The 13,078-nt window shown below is 39.2% G+C and overlaps 1 protein-coding gene across 1 annotated transcript; it reads left to right on the top strand.

The window, feature by feature from the left end:
• Nucleotides 1-456: 456 nt before the first annotated feature.
• kcnj12b (potassium inwardly rectifying channel subfamily J member 12b) lies at nucleotides 457-9,342 on the top strand. The gene is made up of 2 exons (XM_079885041.1): nucleotides 457-989; nucleotides 6,395-9,342. Exon 2 carries the CDS (start codon nucleotides 6,469-6,471, stop codon nucleotides 7,735-7,737), a length of 1,269 nt encoding a protein of 422 aa, XP_079741167.1. The 5' UTR covers nucleotides 457-989; nucleotides 6,395-6,468; the 3' UTR covers nucleotides 7,738-9,342.
• The last annotated feature ends 3,736 nt before the right edge of the window (nucleotides 9,343-13,078 follow it).

Genomic DNA, 13,078 nt, shown 5'->3' with positions numbered 1-13,078 from the left:
ACACACACACACACACACACACACACACACACAGGTAGGAGTCAGATTAATTAGTCAGCATGACCATGCATGACAGATGAGCATATATGTGTTCATTTGTGCTTATTTGTAGAGGCAAATGTCCTGGTTCTGTCATCATCCTTGTGTGTGCAACCCAAATCAAAGAGCCAGCCTCTTTAAAACGATTATTCATCTGAGAACATGTTCTCACACTCACACGCACACACACTAACCTTATGCAAACACTTATGAAAAACAGTGTCCACAAATCCCAGTTCACAACTAAGAGAAAACAGCACAAAACCATTCAAACAAAAAGATCTTTAGGATTTGCTAATTTCACAGACTCACGGGAACACATTTGTCAGTCTGTAATCTATTCAGCCAACGTAGAGGGCAGTAAAATGTTCTTATTTTGGTTTTGTGCATGACCACCAGGCTGCTTTTCAAGAGCATCGGTGAGACTGTGGTCCCTGCAAATGCCAACTTCAGAGAGAGAGGGAGCAAATGAGAGAGAGAGAGAGGGTGTGAAAAACTGCAGCAAAGATCAGATAGCAGACAAGGGTGAGAGAGAGGGGAAAAAAAGGAGAGAGAAAGAGAGAGCAGTTTTTTAAATGTTCAAAGAGACGAGGTGGCGCACTGGAACATTAGGGAATCTCTGGACACGTGAGGATGACCGCGGCAGTGCTGAAGATTACTGAAACGTCAGAACAACACTCGTTGATGGAACATTCTGAGGTTGTTAGCATATAATCTGCAGGCTTTAGATAAGAACCTCCTTCGAATACATGCGTACATGTGTGCGAGTTTCCTTCTGTGTAGGTGACGCTAAAGATGAGGACCTCGTTGAACAGTCAGGATCCCTTTTTTTCTTTAAAAGGGTGTTTTTTCCTGTAGGGGAACTGTAAGAAATTCAATGGAATCATGCTTTAGCTCAACTTCAGATCTCTCTCTTACATATTTCCATGCACACAAAGGGAAGAAAAAAGGTAAGCAGAATATGTTTTGTTGATATTTTAAGTGCCTGTTGACTGCACATATTCCTTCAGCTTCTATCGGCTCTGTCTCACTCACATGGACAGTCTACAGGTATTTTCTGCAACCTGTAGGCGGTTTGCGTTTTTGATGTCTGCGAGTGTTTTGGTGCCTTTAATGTGCCGCACATGAATAGAGTCATATAGAGTAGGTGATGGTCATCAACACTGCATGTCCTGTACCTTCACTGTGTGTTATCAAATCAATGAGGGGGCTGTCACACCCAATACAGCATTCCCACAATGACAGATATATATGTTGAGAATATCTTTGTTTTTAAAAATCTATGAGCATCATCTAAAACATCTGAAATGTAAATTCAAATGAAGTCTAAATTTAGATTTGGTCAGATGTAATCCAAATCGGGATTGTGTAAACGCTGTACGTTCAACACTCAGACACCTGTTTGGATTAATATATCATGACAAAATCATAAAAAATTTATGGTTTTTGAAAACCAGGCTGAATGTCATTGGCAAAAAGAAAAGTCATCAGATATGCAACTCTGCGGATCCTTTTCGGCACTGCACAAATGGCGAGGGTGATACGAGTCTAAGTTCGTAAAGTTTGTTAAAGGAGACCGATGCAGCTCTGGGCTGTATTGGAAATGTTTGTTGGGAGGAGCATTGTGGAGTAATATCTGAAGTCTGTCAACTGTCTGTCAAAGTCCTCACAAACTGCCATCACGTTAATTTCTCATCATATTTGCCATTTTGGGACTGGAGGAGCTGTTGGATGGGTAGAATGTTAATTATGTCTGAGAATTTAAAATGACAGCTGTCTGGTTTGATTCTAAGTGTGCATGAAAAGCAAAAAAGGACACAGAATGTTCTCTGCAGACTAAGTTTCCATCGACCAACCACCATAGGGTGCAGGTATTTACGTCAGACTCTCATAACCGAGATTATCTTCTCCCACAATTCTTTCTTAATGCTACTAAGAACTGCCTCAGTGCAAAACCTTTTCCCAATCATGTTTTTTGGTTTAAAGAAACCTAATTTATAGTTTTATTTAATCTTATTTTAGTGCAAAACATGCAGTGCATATTTGAGAGATCAAAGCAGAGATCATTTAAAAACAATTTTTTATTTTATTTTACTGCACAACACTTATATCTCTTATATCACTTTATATTTTATATTATATGTTATATAAATTTAGCTACCACAGAACATTGATTAGCTTATCTTTACTCATCATAGCGCCACTATGTAACCACTACATGATCAGAGGATCTGCTGACATTTAGAAAGGAATTATCTGACATCACATCAGGACGCAGTGAAGATACTGACCCCACTGTCTCCCCTCAACTGGAAATCTACTTTGTATTCTCACGGCTATCATTGAAAAACTTATTAAGTGCTCAACTGTCTCTCTCGTTTCACGTCTCTTCTCTCAGTTTTGAGTGATTGGCCACCTGGATGATGACTAAAATAACACCGCATGAAGCCGACAGTCGCCCCTCAAACAAACACACACACCTACACACACACACACGCAAAATTTCTACCAGACAGGTTTCCATGGAAACCTCTATATCCCTCTAGTTTTTTTTGTGATTCTTTTATTTTTGAGAATTGTAAGAACTATGCTGCATTTCTTTGCTTTAATGGGTACACATGAAGGAAATTATATGTTTTTCTCATTATCACTCTCGCCGAATCTGAGGCTTCTTAGCTATTCGCACTCACCAATATAGCACCTGACACTACCCAGCCCCCAGTGTGTGAGTGTGTGTGTGTGTGCACACATGTGGAGTCTGTGTGTTTTCATGTCTCTCTGTCAGTACAGTATGTCTTGGAGCGCAGATTCTTGCAAGTGTGTGCGTGCATGCAGTAGCCTGACTGAGACAGGCATCTATTATTAGAAAGACAGATCACTTGACTCAGGCACTGGCTAGACGCCTAAATCTGGACCCCACCGGCAGCTCCCGGCTCAGAGCTCTGTCAAAAAAAAAAAAAACAGTAGTGAGAAAATCTGAATAATGATAATGATGATGATAACGATAAGAATAAGGACCGCACTCCAGCTCCTCTCAGGCTCTGAGGTGTGCGCACTTCAGCACTTCACTGTACGAATGTGCGGAGTTTCACAGGAAAAGTGCGAAATTACTTTAATTAGCTACATCTGCTGTGAAACAACCAGACGACAGTTCTGCTCATCTGCTCTCTCCTTACTCACACTCACAGAACAGCACTTTCACACACACACTCTCACAGAGGAGTAACACACTTTTTTAGCTGCAATGAAGACTCATAAGATTCATTTTGGGACTACTTTGGCCTGCATCACACAGGTTTACCTTTCATTGACATTTTCAGTATTCTAATACTATATATATATATACTGTATATATATATACTGTATATATATATATACTGTATATATATATACTGTATATATATATATATATATATATATATATATATAATTAATAGTTTGGACTTTTTAATAAATCCAGATATTTGTTAACATTTTATTATTTTTATCATACTGCTGTTACCATTTTCTAAAAGTATTAAGCCAATAGAGGCTATGTGTTACTGTGATTTTACCATGTTTAAGTGGCTTTGCGTCTAACTGCCTGTCATATTGCTTTAGTTTATTAAATAATTTATTAAATAATTGCATGGTTATGCTCATACATACTGCAGTATGTAAATTTTTTAAATGTTTTTGAAAGACGTTTCTTATGCTCACCAAGGGTGCATTTATAAAAAAAATACAGTAAAACAGTAATATTGTAAAATAGTATTACAAATCTATCACAAATATAGCTGCAAGCAGCCATTATCAGGGCCAAGCGCAAAGACAAAAACAAACCATGCCAACATGTCTGGGAGTATCAGACCAACTGCAACAAAGAGCAATTAAAGATAATTTAAGATGATTTTACACAAAATGGGTGAAAAAAAAAATCATATATACAGTCATTAATAATATGATTGAATGGTTTGTCACTTTTGACTTGGCGCATTTACTAAATTGATGTGGTGTGGTCAGAGTGAGGTGACAATGAAACATACAAAGTTAGGTGTCAATATGTCAAGGCATTGCAGAGATAAAGCCTGAATGTCATTTTGGCATCATGCCTCAACTTTGCTGCTGCGGTATATGAAATTCCATAACATTTTGTTGGTACGGTCTGGGGATGATACGATTAAATTTTGGTGAAAATCGGACAAACGATCTAGGAGAAGTTCGGAAAAAGTAGGTTTTAAAAGAAAATAAAGATGGCGGACAGGAAGTTTGGCTGACTATGGCAAAACTAGTACCTATGTTTTCGGCATAACCCAAGGAATCTATCAAGACCAGTGTTATTACAATAGGCAAATGAAAAAATTTATTCAAAAGTTATTAGCATTTTTGGAAATCTTCTTATAACTTTTTACCACAAGGTGGCGCTGCCCCAAAACTTTTTGAGTATCTTCAAGGCATGGTGCCGGTGACTCATACCGAGTTTCATAACGATACGCTAATATTTTCATAAAGTATAGCATTTTATATCACAATACTGTATTGAAGTCAATTGCAATTTCATGTTTTGTTCTGTTATAGCTCCAACACGAGGCACAATCCCACTTTTTTTTTTAATGTGTCCTCAGAGTGAGCCCATACATGTGTCTGTCAAATTTGGTGAAAATATCTCATTTTGTTTTGGAGTTATATACATTTATACGTATAAACACATTAAAAATGACCCACACCTGAATTTGTTTGCATTTTCTTGCCACTTTCTATTAATATTTTGACATTTGGGCATAAGCATTTAGCCAACAACCTATGTTTCCGAACTTCCCACGGTGGTTTCATCTCGACCAGTGTCGAAGATATTGGCAAATGTCTTTTAAGCGCTAAATTACACTACTGATGACCCATACCGAGTTTCGTAACGATACGTTCATAAAATACAGCATTTAGGCCAACGTCTAAAATGGTCGATATGGAACAATTGGATATCAGTCGACTCGGCATGATGCCCTGAATTTAATGAGACTTTTATGATTTTTGGACAAACAGTTCAGAAGTTATAAAACAAAAATAGCCATTTTTCATATCTCCAGACCAGTAGGTGGCGTTGCGCCGAAATGCTGCATGTAGCCTTAGGTCATGCTTGTGATGACATCTACCAAGTTTGGTCTGAATACATTTATACGTAAAGCTTTACGTCTGTTTTCACAAGCGCTACGTAAAACTAGTTTGCGCGGTATTCGAGAACGGTTTGACCAATCGACATGAATTCCATAACTTTTTGTCGGCATGGTCTGAAGATGGTCTGGTTACATTTTCATGAAAATCAGAGCAACCGCCTAGGACGAGTTTGAAAAAGTAGGTTTTTCAGAGAATTCAAAATGGCGTACAAATTTGAAAATGCAATCGAATCGGCTTGAGCTAAGGAATCAGAGGAAAAATCATTTTGTTTTTTTGGCCCTTATGGTTCAAAAGTTATTATAGCATAAATGTGAGTGAAACTTTGGACAGTTGGTGGCACTAGAGGGATTGAGTAAGAGACTCCAAATTTGCTCCTTCGGTGCTTGGCCCCTAATAACGGTTTTCTATTTTAGTATATTTTAGCAGTCTTCAGTGTCACATGATCTTCAGAAATCAAGAAACATTTCTTATTATCAATGTTGAAAAAAGTTTGTTGGGTAACATATGTATAATGTATTATAAAAGTATTAATAATGTACGTCATAATTCCTTATATCTTTTAATAAATTATTGTAAAATGCATTATAATATTCGCAGATTGCCAGTTATGTCTGAAATTGGTTGTCTGTCATGTGTTTTAATGCATTATAGATTATAAAGGTGTAACAGTGAATAGATACAAATTATAATGTATTATAACTGTACAGTACTATTATAAAAGTACTGATCCCAAATGAATGGTAGTGCATATCAACAATATAGGCCAAAACAAAATAACTCAATTTACACAAGTTATACTGTTTAAAAGTTTACATACCTTTGGTTCAATATTGCGTGTTACCTCCCTGAGAATCATTGACTGTTCGCCTTTGTGACTGTTCTTGACAAATTTCCTCCAGGTAAGTTCTTCAGAATCCCAGCATGCCCTGCACATCTGAATACTTCTTCACAGTAGCTTTATGTTGTTGAGATACAGGTTTGTCACTATCACAAACACAAAAGGTTACAATCACACACAATATTGAGAACAAATGGTGTGGAAACTTTTGAACAGGATAATTTGTGAAAATATGTTTGTCTTTTAATTTGTGTGCTAAACATTTTACAAGGAGTTTGTTAATGTATGAGCACAACTGTATGAGACAAACAATGTACAATGAACAAAGACTACATAACTGATATCATTTTATTGCTTCATCTTCAGGCAACACAAACTGATCGAGAGCTGCTTTGGTACTCTCTCCCACTTACGGATTAGTTCTGGCCAGGCAGAGTGGCATGAGTGTGGGCAAGCCCCACCGCTACAACATCGTGTCATCGGAGGAGGAGGACGTGTTCCGCCACGGCAACATGCCCGCCCTCGGCAATGGCTTTGGTAATGGCAAGATCCAGACACGCCGGAAGGTGCGAAGTCGCTTTGTAAACAAGACAGGCCAGTGCAACGTCAGTTTCTCTCATATGGACGAGCAATCCCAGCGCTACCTCGCCGACATCTTTACCACCTGTGTGGACATTCGCTGGCGGTGGATGTTCGTCCTTTTCTCCCTTGCATTTGTCCTGTCCTGGCTCGCATTCGGGTTCGCCTTCTGGCTTATTGCTCTTGTCCATGGTGACTTAGACCGGCCCTCTCAAGACGACTTCACACCGTGCGTCATGCAGGTGAACAGCTTTGTCGCAGCATTCTTGTTCTCGGTTGAGACGCAAACGACGATTGGCTACGGATTCCGCTGCGTGACTGAGGAGTGTCCTTTAGCGGTGTTCATGGTCGTCTTCCAGTCCATTGTGGGCTGCATCATTGACTCTTTCATGATCGGTGCCATCATGGCCAAAATGGCACGGCCTAAGAAACGGGCAGAAACGATACTGTTCTCGCAAAACGCTGTCATCGCTATGCGTGACGGGAAGCTGTGCCTCATGTGGCGGGTCGGGAACTTGAGGAAAAGTCACATTGTTGAGGCTCACGTACGGGCGCAGCTAATTAAGCCCCGAATCACAGAGGAGGGGGAGTACATACCTCTCGACCAGATCGACATCAATGTGGGTTACGACCAAGGTCTTGACCGCATCTTCCTGGTTGCTCCCCTCACCATCCTACATGAGATAAGCGAGGAGAGTCCGTTGTTTGGAATCAGCAAGCAGGAGCTGGAAACATCAGATTTTGAGATAGTGGTCATACTGGAAGGGATGGTCGAGGCGACTGCAATGACGGCTCAAGTGCGCAGCTCATACCTGGCCAGCGAGATCTTATGGGGCCATCGCTTTGAGCCTGTGGTGTTTGAGGAACGCAACCAGTATAAGGTGGACTACTCGCACTTTCATAAGACCTACGAGGTTCCCTCAACGCCTCGTTGCAGCGCCAAAGACATGGAGGAGAACAAATCCTTGGAATCTGGCGCCAACTTCTGCTATGAAAATGAGTTAGCCTTCATTAGTAGGGATGAAGAGGAGCAGGAGGAGGACAGGGGTGAGAGGGGGACTGAGCTAGAGACCCTTTCAGTCAATCTAAACTTCGATCAGAGGTCGTATCACAAAGAATCTGAAATCTGACCACTGATTGTCACCTTCAAAGACTTTGCTTTATTGTAGAATCAGCCTATTCTTTTAGTGTCGGTTGTAACGAACAGATACAGAGCAATGCAAGTGCCATATGAAACCTTGACCCACTGTCCTAGAGCCATGCTGTAGTCGAGGGCAGGTCAGGAAAAGAAAGTGCTTTTTGTAGTTGTCGGAAATGTGAGGCCTTCCTGTAGGAAAACTTGAAATCTGATTATCTGTTTCTATACTGTAGTTTGAAGTGATAGCTTTAAGTAGTATCATTATGCAATACTAAGCTAGCCTGGGTGCCATTTTGACTAAATCTTTCTCTTGTACACACAATTTGCACAAAATAGGATGTTAACCACTAGTGTGTTTGCTTGGATATTGAGTAGAACCTGATAAACTCTTGTTTGGTGTGATTTACAGCAATAAAGTGACTTGAAGACTTTATCCATGCTCTCCATATTCTACTGATTTTTTCCCCCACTACGTCAGAGCAAAGACTGTATTGTCAGATAGCTTTATTTTTACCATGTAATGAGGTACTACTATAGAGGTGTGTGGAAGATAATTAACACCTAAATAGACACTGCTAACTGACAATGACTATAATGGCTCCCAGGCTAGCAAACAGCAAAGACACAAAACTATTTATTCAGTATTAGAAAGTGAGTAGATAAATATACAAGTATGTGAGCGGATGAGTGAAAGATGGGATACAGTTAAACGCTTTTTTTCCCGCAACATACCACCATTTACATTCATGCTCAGGACAAACACCCTTGTATAAAACCACTTACTCACAATGACAGCCAGAGGAACAACAGGTTTAATGTTTAGTGATATATTAAACCCACAAGTCCTGGTTTTGTGTTGTAGCCTTTCACAAATTTTGAAGCTATAAAACAGGATATTTACAACGTTACATGTTTTGCTATAGCAACAGCTACATTTAGCTAGTGTGTGTTTTATGAGCTATGACCTTCAATATGACCTTTCTTTATTGAGTTTTTGTCCTCAGTATCAAAACAGCTGCCCACTTGCAAATGTGAAAGGAAATGATCAATACTAAAAGCTACTTCTATGGTAGATGCTAAAGAATAAAAAGTCAGTATCGGATTAAAGGCACACAGCAAAAAAACTTGCTTTCCAGAAAAAAACTTGTTGACCCTTAAAACAATTCCAAAGTTTCATTTGCTTACCCAATTGGTGAATTGCTTTCTGTTGATTTAAATATAAGATAAATAATTTTTATATCTAAAAGACCTTATATCTTGTACAATTTTGCTTAAAAATAAATATAAATAAACAAAAAAAACTGATTAATAAAATGATTTTGCAATTTAGGTTGCAATGCCATGCAATATTTCAGGGTGAAACTAAATTGTCAACATTCAGCATAATACAAGAAGTCCATTTAATTACTCAAGTAGATTTCAACTCACAAACTAATCTAAGAGGTCAAAATGAATTTCAACAAAAAACTGTCAACAGACGAACACTAACCACCCACCTTGGGTATATCTTACATGATAATTAGAGATCACGACATTCTCTCTCTTTTTCAAAATCAGAGCAAAGAGAATTGGAGAGGTGAGAACGAGAGCCGGAGACAAAAAAGGAACAAAAGAGAGAGCGTTCACCCACTCACCTCATCCATCACTTTGCTCTGTGGGGGCAAATAAGAGTACCTGATTAAATAAAGAAGGCATAAAATAAGATGATTTAAATGATTTAAATAAATTAAACGTTTCATCAAGTTAGATTATAGCCAAAGTCATCCACTCTCCCAGAGGAAGAGAGGAAAAAGAGATGATCCCCTCAACATCATTCACTCTCCAAAAATACAGTATTACACTATACTACGTCATGAAACCATCATATAACCCAAACCCTCAAAGTTGATTGTTTTTAAAATGCTGTTTGGTCATGAAAAGAAAATGGAGTCATTATTCACACTATGTTATGCAGCAGCTTGGCTGATTTCAGGTCACGTCCTCATAACCTCTTCAGTTGGCTTTCTGAGAGTGAAAGTGATGCTGATGCTGATATCAGCTCTTCAGAAATGAAGGCAAGATAGATATAAAATAGTGATGTACTTAGCAAGGAAAAAACAGGTCATACCAGCTCAAGCTGATTTTTTTGTCTGGAACAAAAATGTATACCAGCTCTAACCTCCTGCTTAACCAATTTGGTCTACAGGTCAAAACCAAGTCTACCAGCAGGTCTTCCAGCTGTTCAACCAACCAGCTTAAAGACCATTAATGATCACCTTGGACCCACAACCATGTAAAACCATCCATATACCTGACCATATATGGATTTTCCAACAGAGAGAGAGAAAATAAGCAGGGATACAACTAAAGACAACACAGAAATACGCAATACAAATGTCTTCCCAGCAATAAGATCCAGAAGTGTACCTTAAAGGAACACGCCGACTTTTTGGGACTTTAGCTTATTCACCGTATCCCCCAGAGTTGGATAAGTCCATACAGGGCCTGAAATTAACACCCGACCACACGCCAAATGCGGGTGAATTCTGCAATTGCATTGGCGGGTAACACTGTCAATGTACCTGCCACATTGGCAGGTAGCCAATGAGAATCGACCCTTCGCGGGGAGTTTGATTGACGGCGATCTGGCCAATCATAATCCGCCGAATCCGCCTTTTTTTTTTTTGTCCGACAAAGCAGTCAGGAGAGTTCAACGTTGGATGATTTGAACTTGAAAAAAAGGAGTGTACTGAGTAGACCTACTGACATCTTTCCGCAGTTATAACTTCATTCCTTCTTATGTTCATTCATGTTTATTTGATGCTATAAATTAACTATAGAAGGAAGAGATGATCGGTTCACGAGCAGCTTTAACTGAGGCACCACAGCGATCTGTCAAGACACATACAGAGCCACAAAACGGTATTGTCTAAATTTCTTTAAAAATGACCAAATTTTAACGTTGATACTTTGTTTAAAATCAAAAGTAACCTGGACTGTCTTGTCTGCCAGCGTGTTGTCAGTGTCCTCTCTGCTGCGCGATGTGTTTTTCATTGCGTGAGATCATGGTTTGGCGTGAGCGCGGTGTAGCTTGTCGGACATAGCAACAGTAACTAAAGCGGCTGGGTCTTTGCGTTTTTTTTTTGTTTTTTTTTGTTCTTTGACATTTAAACGAAGTCAGCCATAACGCACCAAACGCGAATATAGCCTACGTCTAAATTCGCGCCTGACGCGCTATTCGCGTCCGCGGTGTGAACGCACCATAACGGTTCCTGAACGCTGTAACTAACAGCTGTCCAGCGATCAACACAGCCGCGTGTGATTTGTTTACGAGCTGCACTAGGTCTATATCTGTATTCTAAGTTATTATTACTTGTATGGATCACGTTAATAACTTGACAGCACTTAAATGTGTATTCTTACAAGTTAAAGAACAAATGTTTGTGCAGTTAATTTTTTTTCACCTTTTATGAGGCAAAAAAACAAAAACAAAAAAAACTGGCTGGTAAAAAGTCACTGTGGCGGGTGGATTTTTAAATCCACCTGCCACAGTGGCTGGTGGTCAAAAAAGTTAACTTCAGGCCCTGAGTCCATACATTCCCTTTTCATCTCCGTGCGTGCCGTAACTCTGTCTGACGCACCCACCGCTAGCCTAGCTTAGCACAAAGACTGGTGGTAAACAGCTCCAGCTAGCATACTGCTCCCAATAAGTGACAAAATAACATAAATATGGTCACATGAGAGACAGCCATCTTCTGATCGTATACATACTGGGAACTATATACTCAGAAGGCGAAGCACTGCTACTTCTGCGGAGTGATTTACTCCAACTCAGAGCGAACTCTCTGCTACTCGCCACGGGGCTTCTCAGGAGCTGCGAGCAAATCACTCCGCAGAAGTAGCAGTGCTTCGCCTTCTGAGAATATAGTTCCCAGTATGTATACGGTTAGAAGATTGTGTCTCATGTGATCTTGTTATTTGTACACGCTATGACTATACAAATCACAACATGTAAATAGGAAAATGTTGCTGTTATTTTGTCACTTATTGGGAGCAGTATGCTAGCTGGAGCCGTTTACCTCCAGTCTTTGTGCTAAGCTAGGCTAGCGGTGGGTGCGTCAGACAGAGTTATGGCACACATAGAGATGAAAAGGGTATGTATGGACTTATCTAACTCTGGGGGATAAAGTGAATAAGCTTAAGTCCCAAAAAGTCAGCGTGTTCCTTTAATGAATCAGAACTACGTGCATAAAATACAGGATTTGCATTCTAATATTAAACAGAAATAAGTATAGCCTGAGTGATGATGTGTAACTTTGGGCAGCTGGAGGTGACATGAGATTGAAAGCAAGCAGAGGATATTTACACCAATGAGTTCCTAAAAAGATGCATTTTATTCCCATTAAATCTGCATCAAATGTCAAAAGTTATTAAATGACATCATTCAAACAGATTCAACACTGCCATGACATGAGGATATAACTGATTAAACTGATTAAGCACATAACAAATAGGTGAATCATTTTCTGTCAGAAGCAGTGCAATCTAGCATGAAACAAATGTCATTGCAATACGAGGGAGTGAATTGTGGGTTCACTGATTATTATCTATCCACACTCGGCACTCTAATGTAACTTATTTAAGCACAAAATAAAGAAAGAAATAAGACTGAAACTTAATTTGCGTAATAGGAGAAGTTCATCTATCACTTTGCAACTATTGTAAATTATTCAAATGCTGTTATATAACAAATCTAAGCGCTATATGAGCATCCCGCTGTCTGTCATCAGAAGAGAATCATAACACAGATAGCCATGGTGACAAATGTAACCATGGTAACAGTCTATATATAATTATTGGATGTATAGGACTATCTATAGATTTGTTTCTTTCTTGTTCCACTGTTGCACCACCACGCACCTTTCAAATCCACCGTTTATTAATTATAATGCAACGTTCAGATTACAGATTTAAAAAACTTCCATTGCCACTTGACAATCAAAGTTTTTCAAATCTGTAATTATTCTAATTCTAAGCATAACAAAATAAGAATGGATTGTAACTTTAAAATCTGAGAATTAATTAAGACAACATATGGGCTACATACTCTGTCTCTAATGTCTCTAATTGCCATCTCTCATTCAGTACATAATAACTATGGGAACTAGAAGCATGTGTGCCCTATAGGTTCAAGCCTAAAAGCTTTGAGAATACTTGTCACATACAAAGGTCAAAGAGATCATGTACATTTGCCTTCTGAGAAGGCGGGTAATTAACGCCAAATATAACACAAAGCCAGGAGAGAAACCGCACGTCTACGCAAGCACTCCTTACATAATTCATAAAAATGCCAA

Source organism: Squalius cephalus (genome assembly GCF_949319135.1).
Source record: "Squalius cephalus genome assembly, chromosome: 1".
Lineage (NCBI taxonomy): Eukaryota > Metazoa > Chordata > Actinopteri > Cypriniformes > Leuciscidae > Squalius > Squalius cephalus.
Note: the sequence above shows the minus strand (reverse complement) of the source record. Positions and strands in the feature narration are given on the sequence as shown.

Bases quoted from the DNA above. Each gene is read 5' to 3' on its own strand.
- kcnj12b (XM_079885041.1), top strand. From the start codon at position 6,469: ATGAGTGTGGGCAAGCCCCACCGCTACAACATCGTGTCATCGGAGGAG.